The sequence below is a fragment of the Pipistrellus hanaki genome (assembly GCF_964339955.1).
Source record: "Pipistrellus hanaki genome assembly, chromosome: 3".
Taxonomy (NCBI): domain Eukaryota; kingdom Metazoa; phylum Chordata; class Mammalia; order Chiroptera; family Vespertilionidae; genus Pipistrellus; species Pipistrellus hanaki.
Genome location: NC_140505.1, coordinates 29,167,163 through 29,190,823, shown reverse-complemented (window position 1 = coordinate 29,190,823; position 23,661 = coordinate 29,167,163). Strand labels below are relative to the sequence as shown.

General features: G+C 34.6%; 1 protein-coding gene across 2 annotated transcripts in view; it reads left to right on the top strand.

Moving 5' to 3' along the window:
* The window catches only part of TNFSF13B (TNF superfamily member 13b), a 28,941-nt gene extending 5,554 nt beyond the window's left edge, over positions 1-23,387 (top strand). The window contains exons 4-7 of one of the 2 annotated variants that reach the window (XM_084879977.1): positions 11,450-11,506; positions 16,648-16,760; positions 16,848-16,998; positions 21,173-23,386. In XM_084879977.1, coding sequence (XP_084736103.1) covers positions 11,450-11,506; positions 16,648-16,760; positions 16,848-16,998; positions 21,173-21,285 — 434 coding nt within the window. In that variant the 3' untranslated portion in view covers positions 21,286-23,386. Of the gene's footprint in view, positions 1-11,449; positions 11,507-16,647; positions 16,761-16,847; positions 16,999-21,172 lie in introns of both variants that reach the window. The other variant, XM_084879978.1, reaches the window with a different exon arrangement.
* The last annotated feature ends 274 nt before the right edge of the window (positions 23,388-23,661 follow it).

Here is a 23,661-nt window from a genome sequence, read left to right as displayed (position 1 = left end):
ATATGTATATAGATATATCATGCATCTATATATATATTGTATATAGTATATAACTCTATATATCTATATATCTTTATATCTTTTTCTGTATACTCATAACATTAATAATCTTAGATGGAAGGTTTAAAGGTAAGAGGCTTAGTGACAGATACTATGTGTACTATATACTATTCATTGTCAATGAAATCAGCTAGACTGTTGTTATAGGCACTGTCCTTTTGTTTCATACTACTCTAAAAATGAATGTATATACCCAATAATGTCTGAAACTCTGATTTTGTTGTTATTTGGTAGGATTTTCTGCAGACTGAGAAAATTCTATGCAGATTGAGCCTATGCAGCTTTCCTCGTGTTTTGTTTGTTTGTTTGTTTGTTTGTATGTTTCCATTCTAGTTCTGATTTGTTTCCAGGAAGGCTCAAAACCTTTGGTTGTCCCTTTTATATTCAAAGTGTTCACTTACGTTCTTATTTATTACTTTCATATATACACTTTCGGATCATTAATGTTGTATTGTAACTTAAAACTGAGGAGACACAAGAATTTTTACACTGTTTAATTTATATATTCAGTAATGTTTAATATCTCTATTAAATATTGAATTTAACTTCCTAATAAGACATGTGTTTTAAATGTAGGCTTCACTATTCTTTCAAAGTTAATTTAAAAAGGTTTTGTTGCTGTTCTGGAACCTAAGCATTTTCAAATAGCTTGTTGAACTGTTAAAAATGTACATCATTTTAAATAAATGATATAGCATTTGATCTCATACTTGTTTGTAAGCCACAGCAACGTATTTATGGATTTATAGTTAACAGAATTATAATATTTTTATTTTTATCTAGAACTCTACTTTCTTCATATACTTCTCAATGACAATGTGCCATTATTTTTGTCAAAAAGGTTCTTAGCTAAATATTGCCAACTAATACACCAGAATGTTACCTATTCTTATTTTTTTTAAATATATTTTATTGATTTTTTATAGAAAGGAAAAGAGAGGGATAGAGAGTTAGAAACATCGATGAGATAGAATCATCATTCAGTTGCCTCTTGCACACCCCCTACTGGGGGTGTGCCCACAACCCAGGTACATGCCCTTGACTGGAATCGAACCCAGGACCTTTCAGTCCACAGGCTGATGCTAAACCGGTTTTGGCCCTATTCGTACTTTTGATAAATCCAACATAAATCTCATTAGCCACTGCAAGGTTATTGTTTGTATATACAATTTATAAGTAAATTTTAGTGTGTTGGTCTAGAAAGCACAACCTACCAAGCAGCAGCAAGCTTAGTAGTGCCTCAGTTTTTGCTATGAATTACATATCATCTAGCAAAACTGTTATCTATTCATTTGTATATTCCTGTCTGTACAACTAAAGAGTAGAAAGGTGTGTAGTCTGGCTCCTTTTTCTTCTTCTGTATACTTATCATAGCACTTACATCTGTAGGTATTCTTTTAATATTTGTAGTTGGATTTGGACCTCAATTTGAAACAAGATAGATTGATTTGGAATTATTTTGTTGGTGGGGTTTTTCCATATTTCATTTAGAGACCAAGTTATTAAATTTTAAACTTGTTGTTTCAAGCAACTAGTTAACCAAAGAATGAGCCTGATCACAAGGCTAGAGTCATGGGAGAGTTGGGAACCATGTACCTCAGACCTTGGTGCACCCCGTAGACACAATTTGAACTAAAAAGTCATAGAGAAGCTCCTATATTCTCAACCTTTTTAACTAAAATTTCATAGATTAATGGTTTTATTTAATTTTTTTCCTTTTTATTGAAGTATTACTTACACCTGATATAGTGTTCATATTTCAAGAATATAGCTTGATGAATATTCATAAACTGAGCAGTAGATGAAGGGACCACCATCATCCCACACTCCCACTTGCTACTACTTCCAGTCTTCCCAGGGGTAAATGCTGCTTTCATTGAATTTCAAAATAAGCTACTTTGGCTCCAGTTTGTTTTCCTTGATTATGTTGTATTTCAAATAAAAGTCTTACTAAGTTTCATGGTTTTCATAATATAATTTCTGATTATAGTATAACAACAGAAATGCGGGGAAACCCAGGATCAAAGAATTGCCAAATGGCTCATATTAACCAAAAATTCACTTTTAAATCCCATAAAGTGAATTTGGAGATATTCCTAATTTTAATTTTTAAAGTGATTGCCTTTAAAAATATTACTCATTAAAAGATGTTCACAAATGGAATCATGATGACCCATATTTTGAGCCCTCACCTCACTTTATCATGAATTATATTTACTGATTATATACTTGAATTTATAGAAATCTATTAATTTTTAAAAACCTAAAGACAAGCATCTTTAGGAAGAAAATGAATTCTTTAAAATGAGCTTCTACTGAACCAATTATTTATTAATTTTAAATAAAATCAGGTGGCCTTTGTATTTTCTGCTTTTGATAGGGTATTTAACAGTTATTAGAAATCATGTGTTTTAAATTATAGAAAGACATACATTATTTTTATAATGTTTATTGTACTTGTCTGAACTGTAATAAAATAGTGGTGAAAACATGAACAATTCAAAGAAATATAAAAATAAGAGTGCCCATAGTTAATCTTCTAAATATTTATTGTGAGATTTTGAGCAAACTGCTTTGTTGTTATTATTCTTTATTTATTTTTTAATCCTCACCTGAGAATATGTTTATTGATTTTAAGAAAGAGAGAGAGAAATATCAATGCGAGAGGGAATATCAATTGGTTGCCTTCTATACATGCTCAGATTGAGGATCAAACCCACAAACTAGGTATGGAATTAAACTCACAACTTTTCAGAATACAGGATGATGCTCCAACCAACTGAGTGAGCCACACCAGCCAGGGCTTCTTCATTTTTAACTAAACTTTTTTAGTTTGTACTTATTTTAGAATTATAGAAAAATTGCAAAGATAGTACAGGAAGTTGCCATATATTCTTCCTCCAGTGTCCCCTAATGTGAACATCTTACATTACCGTAGTATTTTTGTCACAACTAAGAAACCAACATTGGGACTTAACTAATAATGAAACTCCAGACTTTATTTGAATTTCACCAGTTTTCCCACTAATATCCTTTTTATGTCCAGGGAATCATCTAAGAGACCACACTGTATTACCATTTTCAAACAGAGTTTTGAATAGAAATTAACACCTAATATTGTAATTTAGCTGTTAATCAGGAGTAAACATTTTCAATTGTTAAAATAAAAAATACCAATACTATTGAGTCTTTATTTTTGAAATGTATAGTCCATTTCCTTTGCAAGGAAAGATGGGATTTCTGAGAGGTTTATAATGTCCAGTCTGTTTCATTGGCATTTCTGGCCCAGCTGTAACTTACATATTGAAAGCATAAAATGTAGAACTCAACCATCCAGTTTGTATCAAAATTAGGCTAACTGGAACCTCTTACCCAGTAAGGGCGTGTTCTTTCCTAGAACAGAAACAGCTGGCTGCTGTCATGGTAATCTTTGGCCAGATTCTTCCATGAGTGTTATTTTTTACCCCCCTGCTTCAATAATGACAGACTCTTTTGTCAGTGTTGCAAGAGCAGGCTTCTGTTCAATTTTCAAAAAAGTATTTGAAATGAAAATAGTGATCTGACAACCAAATCTTTGAACCCTGTTCCTGTCAAGTTTTGGGAAACACAAGAGCCAGGAAACAAATAAATCAATGGAGCCAAGAGGGACATTGCACCTCTTCCACATATTCTGCAAGGCTGCTAGTTTCCAAGAATTATTTTAGTTGTTGGGTATTGATTGAAAAACAAAACAGATAAACAGAAAATAATGAATAAACATAATTAATGAGTAAATTATAATACTAGAAAATGCCAAATACATAAAAAAGTGAAAATAAGCCTGTGTGGTTCAGTGGTTAAGCATTGACTTATGAACCAGGAGGTCATGGTTTGATTCCTGGTCAAAGCATATGCCGGGTTGCAAGCTCGATCCACAGCATGGAGTGTGCATGAGACAGCTGATCGATTATTCTCTCTTATCATTAATTTTATCTCCCTGTCTTCTCCCTTCCTCTCTGAAATCAATAAGAATATATTTTTTATAAAAGTAAAAATTTTAGGGCAGGGTTAAGGGCAAGGAAAGGGAAAGAGGATATGTTTCCATTTCAAATGGGGAGGCCAGGGTAAGTCTATCTTCTCTTGAGAGCTCAATAATTCTTTATGCTTTCAGTTAAAAAAAATGCAGACATGGGTAGGTATTTTACATATAAACTTCCTAATATTGAGGGATGTGTTCTCATTATTAATTCTGTAGGAATGGATAGTATTAGTTTTAATGTTTAAGTATGGTTTTATAAGTCAACTCCTACTTTAAAAAAAACTACATTGGCAGCTGTCCCTTTGTTGTGGTGGGATTTTCTTTAAAAGGATATACCCATTTCTAAACAGTTAGAGAAGAAACATATTTTCCTCATAAGAGAGTGAACAGCCACTATGTCAACCTCTGAGGTAGGCTCTCTGGAATATACAGAAAAGAGACTAGACAAACTGAGTTATTGGTTTGTTCCATGTGACTAAGCGCTGGGTTATGCCCTGTTGGTCTGTGATATCTTTTATAGTCTCAATAACCCTGTTAGGTTGTCATTACTGTCTTTATTTTAGATGGTATAATTGAGGCCCAGACAGCATCATTTCCTCCTCTCAACAAATTAAATATTTAGTTAGAGAAATTAAACAAAATTAATGTAAAATTTAAGATAATAAGCAATAATCTATTTAGCTTTTATAAAGCACATGTAAATTATGACTGCAATGGAGTCTTACATTATGAAATAGATATTATTTTCATCATTTAGATAAGAAAACATTTCAAAATTATGTCAGTCTCATGATTAAACAGCTCATTGGTTTGAGAAGTCAATTCATTATCCACTGACTATAAATTCTGAGTTTTTACAATTATGCAAGCAGTATTTCCTTACTGTTCAAGTAAGATACCAGATTTGAGAAAAATCACTGACTCCTTTGATACGCAGACTTTTGCTAATATTATTAGCAGTGAGAGAAACATATAGTTATGGAATCATGAGATGTTAGTGATAATGACTATAGACTAAACTATTTCCTACTCCTTGGGTTTGGAAGACTCAGTAGATTTGGGCAAGAGAAGACTGTATCCTAGAGTATGAAAACAGTAATAAAACAGGAAATAGAAAGAGTATAAAAGAGGCCTTATTTTAATAGGTGGAAGAGGCATAACACATGCCAACACCTTGGCATTATCCCTTAACTCTTGTAAATTTTTAAAGATTTTTGCAAGTGCTGATTGATTGAAATGTTTTTACAAGTTAAGGCTTTTCTCTTCTCCTTCTCTTCCTCCTATGGCTAGACTGTTTGAGACAGGGAAATTGAAAATAACTGCCTCATGATAGCTTCTGACATTGGTTTTGAAGTCACACATCAACTCATCCTTTTCCTCTTCTAACTGCTGCTGTAGAGTGTGTCGGAAATAATCAGTAAGAAATCAGGCAAAAGTACATAACCATTTACTTTAAAAATATAACAGCATGCTACAGTTCTGTAGATGAAGATTAAATACTTTATTATTGAGAATTATTGGTTATGGAAAATATTTTCAATATAACATAGGCCCAAAGATTTATTGTTAGAGGGTTCAGATATTATGGAAATAGGTTTTGTTTGTTTTTTTAATAGAACCTATTTTCCCTAAAGCACTAATTTATTTAATGTATTATGAAGTAAGGATGGGTTTTTAAATAATTATTTGGAAAAGTTATGATGACTATTTTCTTTTATAAATTGTTTCACATATTTCTGTTTCAGTCTGCTCTAAACCAGACATAACAAATTTGTAAATGATGATCCTTAATATCAGGTGACTCATGGTCTAGGGAGAGAGACAGTTAAAGAAACCATTAGTATGTATAGTGAAATGTATGTTCAAAGTATAGTGGGATCAGGGAAAGAGCTGATATTTGACCTGAGCCCTGAAGGATGAAGGGGCTTTCACCATATGAAAAGCTGAGGACTAATTATGCAGAGGAATGTCAGATACACCGTCATGGGTGCATAAAGATGACCTCCTTTTCTGAAACTGTGTTTAAATACGTCTGGATAGGTGAGTATAGTTCATGAGGCTGTGAAAGTAGACTTTGTTCTTATGTTCAAGAGTGTCCACTGAAGAAATTATAAATGTTAGAAGAACAAGATAAAATTTAGGTTTAGAAAGATAATTTTAGAGAAAATGCAAATGATGGACTAGGATTTGTAGAAAACACAAGAGGCATAACTTAGTAAGCAAATGTAATTTGTAAGAACCATAGGGGTAAAAACGTGAACATGCGGTACCCTGCTCCTGGTCTTCTCATTTTCATCTCTCTCTCTCTCCCTCTCCCTCTCCCTCTCCCTCTCCCTCTCCCTCTCCCTCTCCCTCCCTCCCTCCCTCCCTCCCTCCCTCCCTCCCTCCCTCCCTCCCTCCCTCCCTCCCTCCCTCCCTCCCTCCCTCTCTCTCTCTCTCTCTCTCTCTCTCTCTCTCTCTCTCTCTCTCTCTCTCTCTCTCTCTCCTTCACATATACTTGCTGTGTCCTTCCAACATCAATCAGCCTTTCTATATATCATGACTATGAATTTTGTCTGGAAATATCCTATGCCCTTAATTCTGATTTTAATGAAAGTGCCGTCATTCAGAGAGGCCTTCCTGATTGGGTCAAATGTCTGAGTAATCTCTCTCTCACACACAACTGCAACTTTAGTTCTGCTTTTATCATATTGATTCATGCCTGTTCTTCCCACTAGATTGTACATTTTATGAGGGTAAGAATTGTTTCCTCCCCCCACCCCCCTTTTTTTTGTATCCCTAGCACAACACATGACATAAATATAGTGCTCAGTAAAATTGTTGAATGAGATATAAAATCTAAATTGAACAAAAATTAAAAATTAAAGCCATTAAATTTGCTTATTGGATTTCAAGAGTGAGGAGGAAGGAATTAGGCATGTGTATAAAGTTTCTACCTTGAGCAACTCAGAGAACAGTTATATATCCATTAAGAGAAAAAAGAGGAGTAAGAAGTGAGTGTATGAGGAAAATAAAGAAGTAGATTTGGGACATGTTGAACTTGATTAATCACTATGGCATTCAGACAGAAATATCCAGAAGTTGAAGATGTAACAGCCACTTGTGCAATTTATTATTCCCTTTCTAGAGACATTCAGGCCTATTTCTATATTTGGTTTTAATTTCCTTAAATTTCAGACATCCTTGCATATTGTTTTTCACCGGCAAGTTACTGATATCCCGTGAGCTCTGAGTATACATCATTAACTGAGAAATATTTTAAAACAATGTGAAGTTATGGCAAAAGAAAAAAACAAAACAAAACAAAAAAAACCAACAACATTCCAGTGGCAATGATGACTCAACTATAAAATTAATAATTTCAAATTAAAATATTTGATCAATTGTAAAACAAAAGGCATTAGATGAAAATATTTGTTTTTCAGACTTTTTTTACTCTAAGTGTCTATGAGGCTATGTAAAGAGCTACCATTTCACATAACCTGCATTGCCTTAAGCATAGAATATAATTATATTGTGAGTGGCACATGACAATGACTAATTAATGCATAAAGCTGTCTACACATACACACACAGAAAATCTTTAATTTAAATATTTTTCTTTGCTCTTATCAGCTGTAGTTATTTGTTTTATTTTATCAACTCCTTTCCAGCCCTCAAATAAAAAAAACTCCCCTTTTTCACTTCCCCAGGGCCATTATAGTATACCATCTCCCTGAATTTCCCAGAATTGAAAGCTTATATGTTTTTTGTTTGTTTTTGCTTTTTAAAAACAGTTTTGTTTCTTTATAGTTTTTCATTCTCCTTCAAACACATAATCATTAGTCACAAACTTTTAATTTTTTTTTACACTGTATCTTGGTTACTTCATTTGTACAATTGCATTTTAGGCCAAATTATTCTCATATGTTTATTACCAGTCAACAGCTGAAACTTGGCTTGCTGTTGTCTCCCTTTATGGCAACTCATTTTATGCATAGACACATGTATGATCAACATGTATCAGGCTGGTTCCTCTCAAGATGAACAATTCCTGATTGTTTTTTCCTGTTTTATAGTAGGTGAAGTGTGTGCCTCTCAATCTAGTTCTCTAGAAATTCTTTTAAAACTCTCTCAACTCTTACTGGTTTCATAAGTAGCCACCCAAGCAAACTGTTTATCATAGATCAAATAAAACTTTATAATCCAGTTTTCCACACCTAAATTGTTGTATTTCCATTCCAGTAGAAATTTTTATCCCAAAGCAGTTCTGTCTTCAATTTATCCATAAAGCTATGTCTAGCATTAGGTTAATCTTTAGCTCTATAAGGGATTTCTTCTAATTAAAATTTTCTAGCCAAATGAGCGAGAAGAACGATGAATTAGAAAGTAATACAACAAATAGTAGCTATCCCATAAGCTTAAAAGTCCCTTTCCCTGATTAAATGGTATTTGAATATTACACTTAAGAAGGCAGATTTCAAACTCAAAATGTTTTTGAATAGAAAATATTTAAATGCTATTTTGAAATAGAGAGTCCTAAAAGTCTGAACTGGAGATAAATGTATAATAGATAACAAATTTCCTAAGAAGGAGTTGAAATATGAAGAGATATATAACACTAATGGGGTTGATGGGACCTGGGCAACATCTAATGAGGAAATCTTAATTTTCTTTTTAAAAAAAAATGTATTTTTATTCATCTCACAGGGGAAGGAAGAGGGAGAGAGAGATAGATACATCAACAATGAGATGGAATCATTGATTGGCTCCCTCCTGCACACCCCTTACTGGGATGAAGCCCACAACCTTGGCATGTGCCCCTGACCGGAATCGAAACTGGGTCCCTTCAGTCCGCAGGCTGACATTCTATCCACCAAGCCAAACTGACTAGGGTAGAAATCTTATTTTTCAACAGAACTTGAAAAGCCCAGTGACTTCCTCTGGAATAATAATAAATAATGAATAGCACTAGCTTCAGTGAGTACTAGTATGGTTCAAACACTACTATTGAACTGTCACTTTTATATCCCATTTTCTTTTGTGTTTTTTTTTTTTTTGAACATAAATTTTTATTTTTTTATCTTTATTATTGAAAGTATTAGAATGTCTCTGACTTTCAATTTCCATTGTCCCCCACCACCAGGTTCTCACCTCAGGCCTTCATCACCCTGTTGTCTGTGTTTATGGGCAATGCATTCATGCATATAAATCCTTTGGTTGATCTCTTCCCACCCCCTCTCCTCTTCCTTCTGAGATTCCTCAGTCTGTTCCATGTTTCCATGCCTCTGGTTTTATTTGAGTCATCAGTTTATTGTGATAGTGTAGATCCATTTTCTTTTCTAAAGGGTATTTCTCGAAGTAAACTTTTCTTTCCATAGCATCTTTCCTTCTAAAATGTAGATTTCTGCTACTACATGATGGGATAGATCTTTGTATTTCAAAATGTAGGTTGTAGCCAAGTTTTAGTTAGACTGCAGAGATTAAAATTCGGTTAAAATTAAAATTTACATACCAATTTTTGGTAGTACTGAAGCATCACTCATTGTATAAAACTCTCTTACTGAAGTTTGGGGGAAACAGTTAGGGGAAGGGTTCACTGAAATATGAAGTAATATATTATAGTATTTCTTTGGTCTCTTTTTTATCAGCTTCACTTGGTCTTCATGCTCTCATACTGTCCTTCATTATGTTCCCAGCTTGTTGGGTGCAATGTTGTTTCAGGAACAATAATGCTAACACTACTACTACTACTACTACTACTACTACTACTACTACTACTAGCCAAGAGTGATTTTGCCATTATTATATACTAAATGTTTCATGTGTATTATCTCATTTACGCTTTATAATATGCATGTACACATAACAACAAAAGAAAGATGGGAATTTGGAAATTTGACCTTTGTCAGCATCCTCTTCTTTTCTCTCTGTGGAGGAAAGAGCAGAGTGTTAGGTGCTCTGACTGACCCTTGCCTCCCTCACAAAAGCAATCAGGGTGCCTTGTGAGTAGTAATTTCTTAAGAAGTATTTGTTAGAAAAATAGAAACGCATCTAAAAGAGGTTTAATGTGGCTCTATAGTGTGACCTTTGATATGGTGTAACCTTCAGACTTTAGCTACTTTGGATGTTTCGTTACTTCTAAGTAAAAGCCTCCTTACAACTGTTCTGCTTGTTACGATGTTTTTACATATTTTCGTGGCAGAGGATCTGCCATAGTAACTGCACTGAGTCACACTTTCCTTATGGCACAGACATGACTGCCCTTGTTTTACAAATGTATGAAAGAATCACAGAGTAGGCCACATATGCTATTCTTATTGAATTGATCAGATTAACATAAAAATGTGTTAGAAATGTTTCCTTGTTATAAAGGAATTGCAGTTTTTAACATTATATTCCACGTTTAAATGCCAACGGAAATTTCTTAACAGATTTTCTTGTGTGATAAGTCCCATTAGTGGAATTTTTTTTAGGCCAATGCACTTGCACAGCCTCAGAATATCATATAAAGTTATTGTATCTGTTATTCTATGCTTTAAATATTATAAATTTTTCAGTTAATCAACTGAAGCAAAAATCCGTGTCAAGCTCTTAAAATCTATACATTGAGAACTATGTTTTAAAGTATTCAATTCTGAGTAAAATACTTGATAGATAATAAAAATATAAACTAATAGTTTCTTAATTTAAAATAGGTACACTTGGGTTTATATATTTCAAATATATTTACTGTTTTGATTTTGTCTACTTATTTTGCTTTTACCTGATGACTTTTGTCTTTATTTAATAGAATAGTTTTTTATTCCCTTGAATATTCTCTGCAATATTCTACTGTACATGTAATATGTGATATGCATTGATGCTTCCCAGAAACTGTACTGATTAAGCAGTTTTAGGGAAATGCTTCCATTTTATTTTTAAAAGATCTTCTAGCTCTTCTCTTTTGGGTGCAAATATTTTAACAAAAGCCTGACTTTGGATCTAGAGTGAAACAGATGTGGTTTCCATCTCAGATCCTGAGCAAGTTGTTTACACTCTACAAGACTTAGTTTTCAGTACATAATTTTTAGGATTTTTTTTTTTTTTTTGAGGTTGGATTTGTGTCTTCGCAATAAATGTTAGCAAAGATGACATACTTACTTTATTTCAACAGCATATAGAGTTTTTCTAAAACATGAATTTTAAAGGACAAATTATATTTCAAGTACAAGATATAATAAAAAACCATGGACAACTTTCATAAAGTAATTTTAGGAACAATATACAAGCTCTGTAGAAAGTATAATAGATTTGGTGTTACTGGAGAATGAGTTTGTAGCTTTATGTTCTAAGTCATCTTAGTTCCCTTACTATTTCAAGTAACTAAAATGATACATTTTTGCTTTTCAGTCATTCAAGACTGCTTGCAACTGATTGCAGACAGTGACATGCCTACTATACGAAAAGGTAACAAAATAGTCCCAGTAATTTTTCCACTTAGAATTCAATATAGTCTAATTAGTTGTAAGTTTCAAGTCCAAAGACTGTATTCAAATTTCAGGTCAAAGCAACTCTCTATTTCAAACTTCTTATAGTCAGATGTAAAAGAAAAAATATATATATTCAAAATAATTAGGGAATAGGTATGTTAATATTTTAAAACAGAATTATCTTAGAGACACTAATACTTAGAAATAGCATATGATAAAACAAAATCAATATTACAGCAAATTCAATTTTTTATTATTTAGAAACTAGAGGTCCAGTGCACGAAAATTTGTGCACTCCGGGGGGTTCCTCAGCCTGGCCTTCACCCTCTTGCAGTCCAGGACCCCTTGGGGGATATCCACCTGGCACCTTAGGGCCACTCCCCAGGGGATCGGGCCTAAATTGACAGTCTGACATCCCTCTGTAAGCCCAGGAGCCCTTGGGGGATGTCCGGCTGACATCTTAGGTGTGGTTCTCCTGTCTCCCCCTCCCTCTCCCCGGGGCCGGGCCTAAACTGCAGTTGGACATTCTTAGCGCTGCCTAGGAGGTAGCACAGGCTCCTGCCTCTGCTGCTGCACTCACAGTCATCAGCCCAACTTGTGGCTGAGCAGAGAACCCCCTGTGGGAGCACACTGACCACCAGAGAACAGCTCCTTCATTGAGCATCTATCTGCTGGTGGTCAGTGCACATCATAGCAACTGGTCATTCCCACTCATTCTATTGTTAGGGTCAATTTGCATATTACCCTTTTATTCTATAGGATCATTTTGGCTTTTATAATGCCACAAGATCATCACACACAAATATTAATTATCCTATTATCCTTTTATATTAGGTTGTAGAAATCATAGTAGGATGAAGATAAAACCAGACCTATCATAAACATCTTACACTAATTAATTTATTAATAAATATATAATATGTATAAATAGGTAACCACAACATTCTGATGATGAACCTTCAATGTGAAATTATTGCTTTATATTTTACATACAATGATTAAGAATACACAATGTTACAATTACTGTGTGGGCACTGGGACTTAAGAGTGATTAAAATACATGTGGTTCCTTACTTTCATAGAATTTACCTTCTGAAGAAGGAAAAACAAGAAATGAACAAGATGTAAATGCTATTCATAAAATTAAATGCTATTGAGAAACATAAAGCCGTCCAGGGGCAAGGCAATGTTTGGGTTGTGACTCATAAAGGGAATTCAAAAGTGGCAGGAAATTAAGCTGGAGCCAGGAATGGGGAAACAAGTCCAGATAATGAATTTGGATTGGCCTTTGTAATGATTCCCAGGAGTGCTATCTTGCATGCGTATTTTTCTGCGTGACGTTAGTTATTTTAAACATAACACAAATATTAAACTATTTTGAAACTATATTAATGGCTCTGCATTTTCCAAAGACCTATGTTTCCAACTTTTAATAGGCAGCAAACTGTTTCCTAAGAATTAAAATTAAGCCAGCAAAAGACCCTGAAGTCCAAAGATAAAATTTTTAAAAAATATGACTTGGAAAAGATTTGTTTTGCACATCTGGCCAAAAAAAAAATACTATAATCTACACAGAAAAAATACAGCTGCTACTCCATTGTGAGTATGAACTGCTCAGTGTTATGATTTTTTTGGTGTGGTGGCTGCTTTCCACCAGTCTGGGTGCACATCTGGTGCTTTGCCCTTGGATCATGGGTTGGCTTTGTGATGCCAGCAAGCCTTGGACAGTATGTAAATGTAAGTATGCATGTACGTTTCAGTAACATTGCTCTACTGTGCCCCATAAATTTTGATATGTTGTTTCAGTTTTTGTTACAAGATATTTTTCTTCACTTACCTTTTGGCATAATTGATGATGCTTGAATGGACTGAGCCATCTGGCCAGGGATCTATTTTCCTTTTGACTTGTTTTTTGACCCACTGGTTGTTCAGGAATGTGTTGTTTAACATCCATGCATTTGTGAATGTTCCAGTTTTCCTCATGTTATTGATTTCTAGTTTCATGCTGTTGTGGTTGGAAAAGATACCTAATATGATTTCAGTATTTTCAAACTTTTGGGAATTTATTTGCACCCTAATATTTCATCTATCCTGGAGAATTTTCCTGTTACTTAAGAAATCTGTGTGTTTTGGTACTGCAGAATAGAATATTTTGTATATCTGTTAAGTTTACTTAGTCTGTAGTGTTGTTCAGGTATTCTGTTTCTATACTAATTTTCTTTTGGATGATGTATCTATTTTTAAAATCGGGTATTGAATTTTTCTCTATTATTATTGTTTACTTCCTCTTCAAGAGCTCTTAATGTTTTCTTTACACATATAGATCTCCAATGTGTGAGATATATATATATATATATATATATATATATATATATATATACACACATACATATACACACATACATTTGTTATATCCTCTTGATGATTATCATATAATGACTTCCTTTGTCTCTTTTGACAGTTTTTGACTATCCATTTGGTCTGATATAAGAATAGCCACTTCTCTCTTTTGTTTTCTATTTACATAGAATATTGTTTTCTAACCTTTCCATTTAAGACACTCTGTGTCCTTAAAGTTAAAGTGATTCTCTTATAGGCAGCACATGGTTGGATTTTTTTAAACCATTCAGCCACTCTCAATGTTTACTTCCCGCTCCCCCACACTTTATGTTATTGATGTGATAGTTTACATTTTTTTATATTGTGTAACTTTTAAATTACTGTAGTCATAGTTCTTTTTAATATTTTTGTCTTTTCACTTTTACACCAGAGTGAACGTGATTTACAACTCATTACCTTGTAGATTTGCTTAGTTATCTTTACATTCAAAGAAGCAGTTACCTCTTCCAGTCTTTCTGGACTTATTTTGACTGGGAAACATGTTTTTTTTGGTTAGCAGGGCTTGGTATTAGCCACTCTAAGGCTAGGGACAAGACCCCCTTTGCTTCCTTTCTCCTCTACTGAAGGAAAAGCATCAGTTCTCTGCTTTTCTTCAACCATGCAAAAAAAAAAAAAAAATGTTGGCTATAAGGGGATGTTCTCCCCTTTTCTTTATTCCTAAAAGTATCAGGGACCAAGCTCTTTTGCTTTATCCGTGTTTGGTATGAGGCAAGATAGAAACCAGCTCCACAGAAGGCAAGCTCCCCACCCCTCCACAGGAGGGAATCATGGGCTGAGGCAGTCTTCTTGGTGCTGAGAGAAACCTGTTAAGGGGAGGGACTGATGTGAGAACACTTTGTGCTTCTTTAGGTTGCTTCTACTTCTTAGCTGGATTCTAAATTTTTCTTCAAGGTATTTTGGTTCCAATAATATTGTTAAATCATTGTTTCTGAGGAGAGGTAATTTATAAGGCTTTCTATTTTGCCATGTCTTGCTGACATAATCCCTCATTCAGAACTTTAAATATGTAATCCTGCCTTTTGCCTACATAGTTTCAAGTGGGAAGGAAGTCAGCTGTTATCACTGGGCATCCCTTGTAATTGAGGAGTTGCTTCTCTCTTGCTGCTTTCATGATTCTATCCTATTTGTCTTTGAACTGATTCATTTTGATATGTCTTGGTATGGGGTTTTTTGAGTTTATCCTTCTTGGAAGTCATTGAATTTCTTGGATGTATAGATTTATTCTTCTTCAGAGTTGGGAAGAGATTGGCAATTATTTCTTCAAATATTCTTTGTGTGCTTTTCTCATTCTAGAACTCTCTTAATTCTTTACTGAGGGCATACTATGTGCTAGGCTTTATTCTTAACATTTGGGTTTACAGCTATGACCATAGCACAACCATAGCCTTGGCCTTATGGAGTAGAATCCATGTCTGTATATGAGCATGAATGTAGATGTATATGCATGTGTATGCAGTGGGGAGAAATATAAACAGTACCTAAAAACAAATGAACATGTACTCTCTTTAATAGGAATATTTCCATTAAGTGGTAATGAAAAAAATGAAATGCACTAAGCATTGCTCAGAGTCACTTAAAATGGAGTAAGGAGGACACTGAGTAGGTGGGGCCTGAGCACATCCCGTGTCTCAGTTCTTAGAACTGTTGTTAAGTCGCTGACCTGTTGCTAAACTCAACTCAAAGTTGAACAACAAACATTCTGGATCCATGATTGCTACATGGACATCTACGGACTTCACTTCCTCTTCATGACGGTGATCAGATTGAAGCATCCATCTTATATAAAAACTGCTGTTTGAAATTTTAATCCTGCTATTTGGCTTCTGTAAATGCTTGCTTGCTTAAATAATAACGGAAATAAGACTATTCCCATTTCAGAGAGGCCATTAAACCTTCCTCAGACAAAATTATCAGTGCTGGCACCATGCCAAGCCTTTGGTTGAGGTCTCAAGGCCCCAGCACATAGGGGCCCTTTAAGAACTTGCAAAAGGAACTGGAAACACCCCATATTTGGAAGACAAATAAGGTAAACACATATAAATAGGGAAATTCCTCCATATTAGGGCCCAGAATTTGAGAGACATTTTCCTCTGGACCAGCGCGTAATAAATGTAACTTCATCTCTCTAAGTATTGCTTGGTTCTTCTCCAGTTTTTCTGTAACAAGACCATCTGCATTCTTCACCTTGAAAGGACCAATTCATTTACACAGTGGATCTAACATTATTTCAGTGAAAAGAGGAGTTTGCTTTCTCCTGATAAATGCTTACAAACTCATTGTGTCTGCTCTGGGAACGGAAGGAAAACAGAACTATTATATCTCTCTTAGTGTGTTATTCGGAGACACTTTGTACAACCTTTGTCTCAACCTTTCCCATCCAGCCCTTATTAGGGAAATTGCTGGAATTCAGAAGAATGAGAGAAAAACCAGACATTACAAATCAAGGGTTTGGTCTTGGTTAATATGTAAATAACAGTGGAAAAACCAGTGGAGTACTGGGTTTTGTCGTCTTCTTCTTCTTCTTCTTCTTCTTCTTCTTCTTCTTCTTCTTCTTCTTCTTCTTCTTCTTCCTCCTCCTCCTCCTCCTCCTCCTCCTCCTCCTCCTCCTCCTCCTCCATAAAATTCTCCTCTATGTCTCAAACTTAGTTTAGTAATTAGGCAGAGGTGAAAAACTGCTTTTCTCCATTTCCGGTTTATAAATTGTTCTCTTCATTGTAGGAGATTACACGTTTGTTCCCTGGCTTCTCAGCTTCAAAAGAGGAAGAGCCCTAGAAGAAAGAGAAAATAAAATATTAGTTAAAGAAACCGGTTACTTTTTTATATATGGCCAGGTAGGTTCCACCCTTATTCTGCTGTTGCTGTACAATGCCTCCCATTTTGTGCTCACCTCTGACAAAGCTTTTTGGTTTCTTTCTCAGGTTTTATACACCGATAGCACGTTTGCCATGGGACACCTAATACAGAGGAAAAAAGTCCATGTCTTTGGGGATGAATTGAGCCTGGTGACTTTGTTCAGATGTATTCAAAACATGCCTGAAACACTACCCAATAATTCCTGTTATTCAGCTGGTAAATAATAGTTCTCTGTAAATAGGCAGAAAGACATTCCTCCATATACTGTGTGGTTTTGATTATCTTGAGTGATAAGCTGGTCTGTTTTAATTGAGGCAGATAAAATCATTACTAATAGTTTTATGATTTTTAAAATATTTTTTTATTGATTTTTTTACAGAGAAGAAGGGAGAGGGAGAGAGAGTTAGAAACATCAATGAGAGAGAAACATCAATCAGCTGCCTCCTGCACACTCCCTACTTGGGATGTGCCCGCAACCAAGGTATATGCCCTTGACGGAATCAAACCTGGGACCCTTGAGTCCGCAGGCCAACGCTCTGTCCACTGAGCCAAACCGGTTAGGGCAGTTTTATCATTTTTATACACATAATAATCTCATATACATATAGTAATTTCATAGAAACCAACATTGAGAACCATTCTAAGCTGTATTTTCTTCACCCTGTAATAACAACAGTGATAATAATCTATAATAATTAAAGTGTAATATGCTAATTAGTCCAGGCGACCTTCCAGATGAAGCAGGGGGTGGGGTGGGGGGAGCTGTGAGGGAAATCTGGGTTCTAGGTGCCAGAAAGAAGCTGGTGCTGGCAGCTGGGAGAAGGGAGGCCTACTCTTGCTGGAATTTCATGCATCAGGCCTCTAGTAGAAGAATAAGAGAATGATTGCCATGTGCCAGGCACCCTGGTCTGCACTTTATGGTTGTTCACTTAAGCTTCCTGTTTTAGGGAGATGGAATCTAAGACTCACATTGTCTTAGGATGCACAGCAACCAAGTTCCAGAACTTGGTTTAAAGAAGCCAGGTTGATTACAGAATGTGAGCTGCCAGGAACTTTTTTTTTAAATTTCTTTATTGATTATGGTATCACATAATTGTCCTCATTCCCCCATTCCCATCCCAAACCCCTCCCCACATATGTCTCCACCACCCTGTTGTCCATGACCACTGGTTAGGCTTATATGCATGCACACAAGTCCTTTGGATGATCTCTCTCCTTTTCTCCCAACCTCCCCTACCTTCCCTCTGAGGTTTGACAGTCTGATCGATGCTTCTCTGTCTCCAGGTCTGTTTCTGTTCATCAGTTTATGTTGTTCATTATTTCCCTTAGATGCATTAGATCACGTGATACAAGGAATACTCTTATAAGAACCGAAACTGAGACAAGCCGTAATGGTTATGCTGAGAGGCAAATTAATCAGTCTGTAGTGAGTTTTTTTTCTGGGCCAACAGTTCCTGAAACTCTTCTTTACTTGCTATGGAAGACATCCCCCCTTGGCTGATGAGAGCATCAGGTCAAGTTGCCCAGTGGCTTCTCTCACTTTCACACAGGTGACATCTAGTGTAATAGATCCCAGACAGGTGACTTGGGGAAGTGAAAGTGGGGCAATGAGCCTGCATTTCAACTCGGGCAGTAAAGATACGGAGAGAAAAGAGAAAGGGTAGGCTTTGTTCATTTCAGGTCTGTTTGGGCTGTATTGACAGCATGGCCTTTATTTTGTTTGGGGAGTAATTCCAAATGAATCAAGGCTGGTATTAGAGAGAAAAAAAGAAGAAAAAAAAAAAAAGAATATTTGCCTTAATTCATTCATTCCTCTCTGGTGAATATGACAAACCCATTTGGAACCCTGAGGAATGTCTTCAGTTGCCGTTGCCATGCATAGCAGAGTTGGATACTGGCTACTCAACTGGAAGTGACTTATTTCAAAGACTTTTACTAACAAATGCACAATGAATCAGAGAGAAAGGGAAACAGCATGTGATAATATGGATGATGTCACTCTGGGTCTGCAGCCATAAACAACTTTAACAGGGCGATGAGGAAATTTGTTACATTGGAAACCCCTAATTTTCATTAAAAGAAGAAAAAAAAAAAGCTTCCCTGCTCCGAGCAATGACTAGTATTTTGGTGTTGCAAAATTCTATTAAATGAGGCTATACCAACCTGCTATTTACTTATATCCATTAGTAGTTACAGCTTTACAGTGAACTTTCAGATTTTCTAATAAGCTGCTGCTCTCATACTTACTCTCTTGACAGATTTCCTAGGTGCCTTGCTTTTTAAGAATAAATAACTCAACCCTGAAGATATTTATCCATGCTAATAGCTTAGTATTAAATAAAACCATTCTGTAGGAAAATTCAGGTTTGTAATATTTATCTGTTCTAGGGCACCTGTGTTCAAAATCATTAAAAACTATACATAACTGTGTAAATGTCCAAGTTGCTTCCATAGTAACCCCCCAAAAAAGTTAAACTGGTCCTTTTGAGGGACCCAACATAATACCAAAGAACCTCTTTTGTACACAAAGCAGAAACTTATTCATTATTCCATTTACAAGTTAAATACGTTTATTGTAGAAAAGGTTAGATTGCTAAAAGCGCAAAGAATTGAAATAGCCAATAACTTAGTGTAGTAATTTTAAATAGATTCTACGTTAAAAGTAGTCAGTTTTATGGATAAGTTGTATAGATGCATGTGGAAGCATATAAATGGTATGAGGTCTAGAATTTGCTTCAAATTATAGATGAAACAAGATTGAGAATGGGTTAACAATCATTGGACTAAATACTGAGTACATGGAGTTTATATTATTCTCTCTACTTTAGAAAACTTTTGACAATTTCCTAAGAAAAATAAAAAACAAAACATGTTTTGGTGGGGGAGCATCATTCCCATTTTATTTAAGAATTAATATTATTTAATGCTTTGGGATCTATAGCCTTTTTCAAAATATTAGATTATCTTTAATCTCTATGATAATGACTAATCTCTTCAACAAAAATTTCCAGTCTTTTTAATGACTATTTAGTCATTAAATGCTTTGCCAGTCCTATAAAATATACACATTACCCTTAATGGTACCCAAAACTATGTTTTTTTGTTTGTTGTCTGTCTTGGTCCATTAAAAAACACAAGATCTTTGGAGACAAAAAACAAAAAATTTGTCACACATACTATGTGTGTCTAGAAAGGTGTCTGGTACATCATAAATGTTCAGTATATAAATTGTTACCCCAAATAATTGGATACTTTGGGCCTCATAATAGATGTTAACACAGATGTGTTCATTGTGAGTACATTTTCAGTGTACATTAACGAAATGACGCAATTATTTTTTAAAATGTTAATTGAAAGTGTTGACAATTCAGATACTATTTTGTTTGTTAGTTTCTTTGTTTCTTCTCCTCTTGCTCTCCTCTTTCTTTTCTTTCATATGGACATTTTTTAATGTATTTTTATTGATTTCAGAAAGGAAGAGAGATAGAAACATCAATGATGAGAGAGAATTATTGATAGACTGCCTCCTACTGGGGGTTGAGCCCACAACCTGGGCTTGTGCTCTTGACCAGAATTGAACCCGGGACCCTTCAGTCTGCAGGCTGACGCAATATCCTCTGAGCCAAGTTGGCTAGGGCCATATAGATATTTTTTAATGGGGTCAGAAATTACCTGAAATACTGAGTGTAGTGCCTGAATTGTGTTTTTTATTCCTGAATTACAAAATATGTCATTGTAATTAGGCACATAAAGATTTATTGGTTAGTTTTAAGAAGCTATTTTGTTGTTTTTGTTTATAAAGACAGATACAGTTATTAAAGGAAACATAAAAAATAAAAGGCTATAACAAGTAATCCAAATTACTCCTTATCCCATAATCTTGCCTCTAGAGAAACACTGTGTAATAGATGTGCTTTGCTAATGAATAGTATTTTGTTTTATACTTTTTAATGATTTATATATTTTTATATGTACATTTAAAAGTAAATATAGTTGTGTATTTTTATTTAAAATTATTATAAAAAGTTTATCATTTCAATAAAATGAAGCAAAATCATTTTGAACTATATAATATTCCATCAATGGATGTGCCATGATTTACTTAACATTTTTTTTCTTAAACTTTAACATTTGGTTCCTGTTTAGATTCTCCACTTTATAAGCAGTAAGCAGTAAATACATTTACATCTCCTGGAACTTCTTTTTTCATTTCTTTTAACTTTCCTTTAGGCTAGTAGAATAGTAACTGGTTTAGAAGTCCCTTGTTGTAATTTGAAGTGTAAATGCCTACCTACCTTTTTCCAAAACAAAATTGTTTTATTTGATATTCCTTTTGTTTTCTTTCCCATCGGACAACCACTTAACGATCTTGTAAACCATTCTTTTCCAGGCATTGCAAAGCTGGAAGAAGGAGATGAACTTCTACTTGCAATACCACGCGGAGATGCTAAAATATCACAGGATGGAGATGGCACTTTTTTTGGTGCATTGAAACTTCTGTGACCTACTTACACCTTGTCTGTGGCTAATTTCCTCCTTCTCTATCTATCTCTAAGGAGAAAGCACTTAACTGGAAATACCAAAAGGGAAAAAAAACTGGTTACCATAGCCTTTTCTGTGAGCTATTTGTTTTGGTTTGCTGAAACTAGACAGGACAGGAAATTTAACAGACAACCACAGCCAAAGGGTGTCATGTGAATTACAAGAAGTGGAGCTCATTTAAGGAATAGAATTAGAAAGACTTTTTTCACTATAAAGCCATGTCAACCAATTTAGGCACAGCCTTGTCTTAGAGGAAGCTCAGGGTTCGAAAGGGCCATAAATGATTTGTTCAAAAATGGTATTCTGTTTTTTACTATGAAACAAGTGCCCATTTCCATAGGACAGTAAGACATTTGGGGGAAATCTCAGAATTCATCCTCTAATTTTATGTAAAATACACCCCTCTCTTTTCAGTTAACCTTGGAGAAAGTAAAAAGAAAAAATATATAGAAATTTTGCATTTCTCTACATGTAAAAGTAATTAAAGCCTAAATTTAAACATCATATTAAATAAGTGAAGATATAGTACTATTTAAGTCTTTTTTTGGTTTATTTCACATTTGCAATTTTTCTCTCTGATATTATAAATTACCCAATGGAACACTCCCCAACAGGTTTTATAGAAGGGGAATAATTCTCTCATGTGCCAGCACTTATGTGTGTTGTTTGTAGCTAATATTCAGAAACTTAATGTAGGGTAATTTTAATTCATGCATATAATCATTAATTGAAAAAATAACTGTAATTGTTCTTATATAAAAACAAAATCTTCACCAGAAATTAATGAATACATTTGTAATAATGTAATATAAATTTCCTTTATTTTCTATTGTATTTTAAACCATTGCTTTTGTTGTTCACATGTCCCAGCCTTTAAAAATAGTCATGTTAGCCAAAACCGGTTTGGCTCAGTGGATAGAGCTTCAGCCTGCATACTGGAAGGTCCAGGTTCGATTCTGGTCAAGGGCACAGGAGGCAGCTGATCGATGTTTCTAGTACTCTCTCTCTTCCTCTCTGTAAAAAATTTCAATAAAATATATTTAAAAACAAAACAAAAAAACAGTCATATTATTAGCTTTACTGAAGGTGATGTTTAATTCAACTTCTTGGCATCCTGAAGTATGCTGTGTGCTATATGCTGTTTATAAAGTTGCCATATGCCAGAAGATATCACCTGATTTTCATTTTATAAAGAATCACATCTGAGAATGCTATAATACTTACATTTATTACATCTTACTAGTATTTCCCCTTTGTTTTGCTTGTTGTTTTTTAAATGTCATCAGTTTAAAGGGCTTTCACTTCATTAAACAGTTTCTTTCATAAGTTTAATCAGTAGCTGGAAGAATAGACCCTGCTCAGCACTAAATTTTCCCGTCTGTATGAAAACAATTTTAAAGGTATAATTTTCAAAACAAAGGGAATGATTTGTATTTTTGTATATAAACTTAAACTTTGTTTAAATATAATTTTGATTAAAACAAAATCTATTGTGCAATTATTTTGTTTTACAATATAATAATTGAAAGGAAGGGATAGGTAGGGTAGGAGTTTTGATACCCAGAGGAGGTTAGGAATTTTCTTTGTTGCTGCTACCTTGGATTGCCAAATAAAACATCTGAGTCTTTTGCCTCATTTTTTTATTGACTTTGTCTAACACCACTCCTCTTTTAGTTTCTTTCTATATAACTATCAAATGCCATTTGTAAAATTAGGTACATACTTGTAAAGTATTATAAAGTAACGTGTTAGGGCATGACAATAAAATATTTGAAATCATGAATATTTTACATATTTCCAAAAGGATTTGTAGCCTTAGCCAGTTTGGCTCAGTGGATAGAGCATTGGCCTGCAGACTGAAGGGTCCCAGGTTCAATTCCAGTCAAGGGCATGTACCTTGGTTGGGGGCACATCCCCAGTAGGAGGTGTGCAGGAGGCAGCTGATCGATGTTTCTCTCTCTATCCCTCTCCCTTCCTGTCTGTAAAAAATCAATAAAATATATTTAAATTAAAAAAGGATTTGTACACATTAGTATTATATAAAGAAAGGAAATAAATTACATATTTCTTCAAGAATAAGCTTGAAAAGATAATCCTGCAATTTAACAAGCTTTCACACAAAGCTATTAAAATCTGCAGCTTAAACCATTATTCTTTATAAAGGACCTAGCACCGTGGTCGGCAAACTGCAGCTCAAGCCACATGCGGCTCTTTGGCCCCTTGAGTGTGTCTCTTCCCACAAAATACCACAGCCTGGGTGAGTCTATTTTGAAGAAGTGGCATTAGAAGAAGTTTAAAAAATTTGGCTCTCAAAACAAATTTCAATCGTTGTACTTT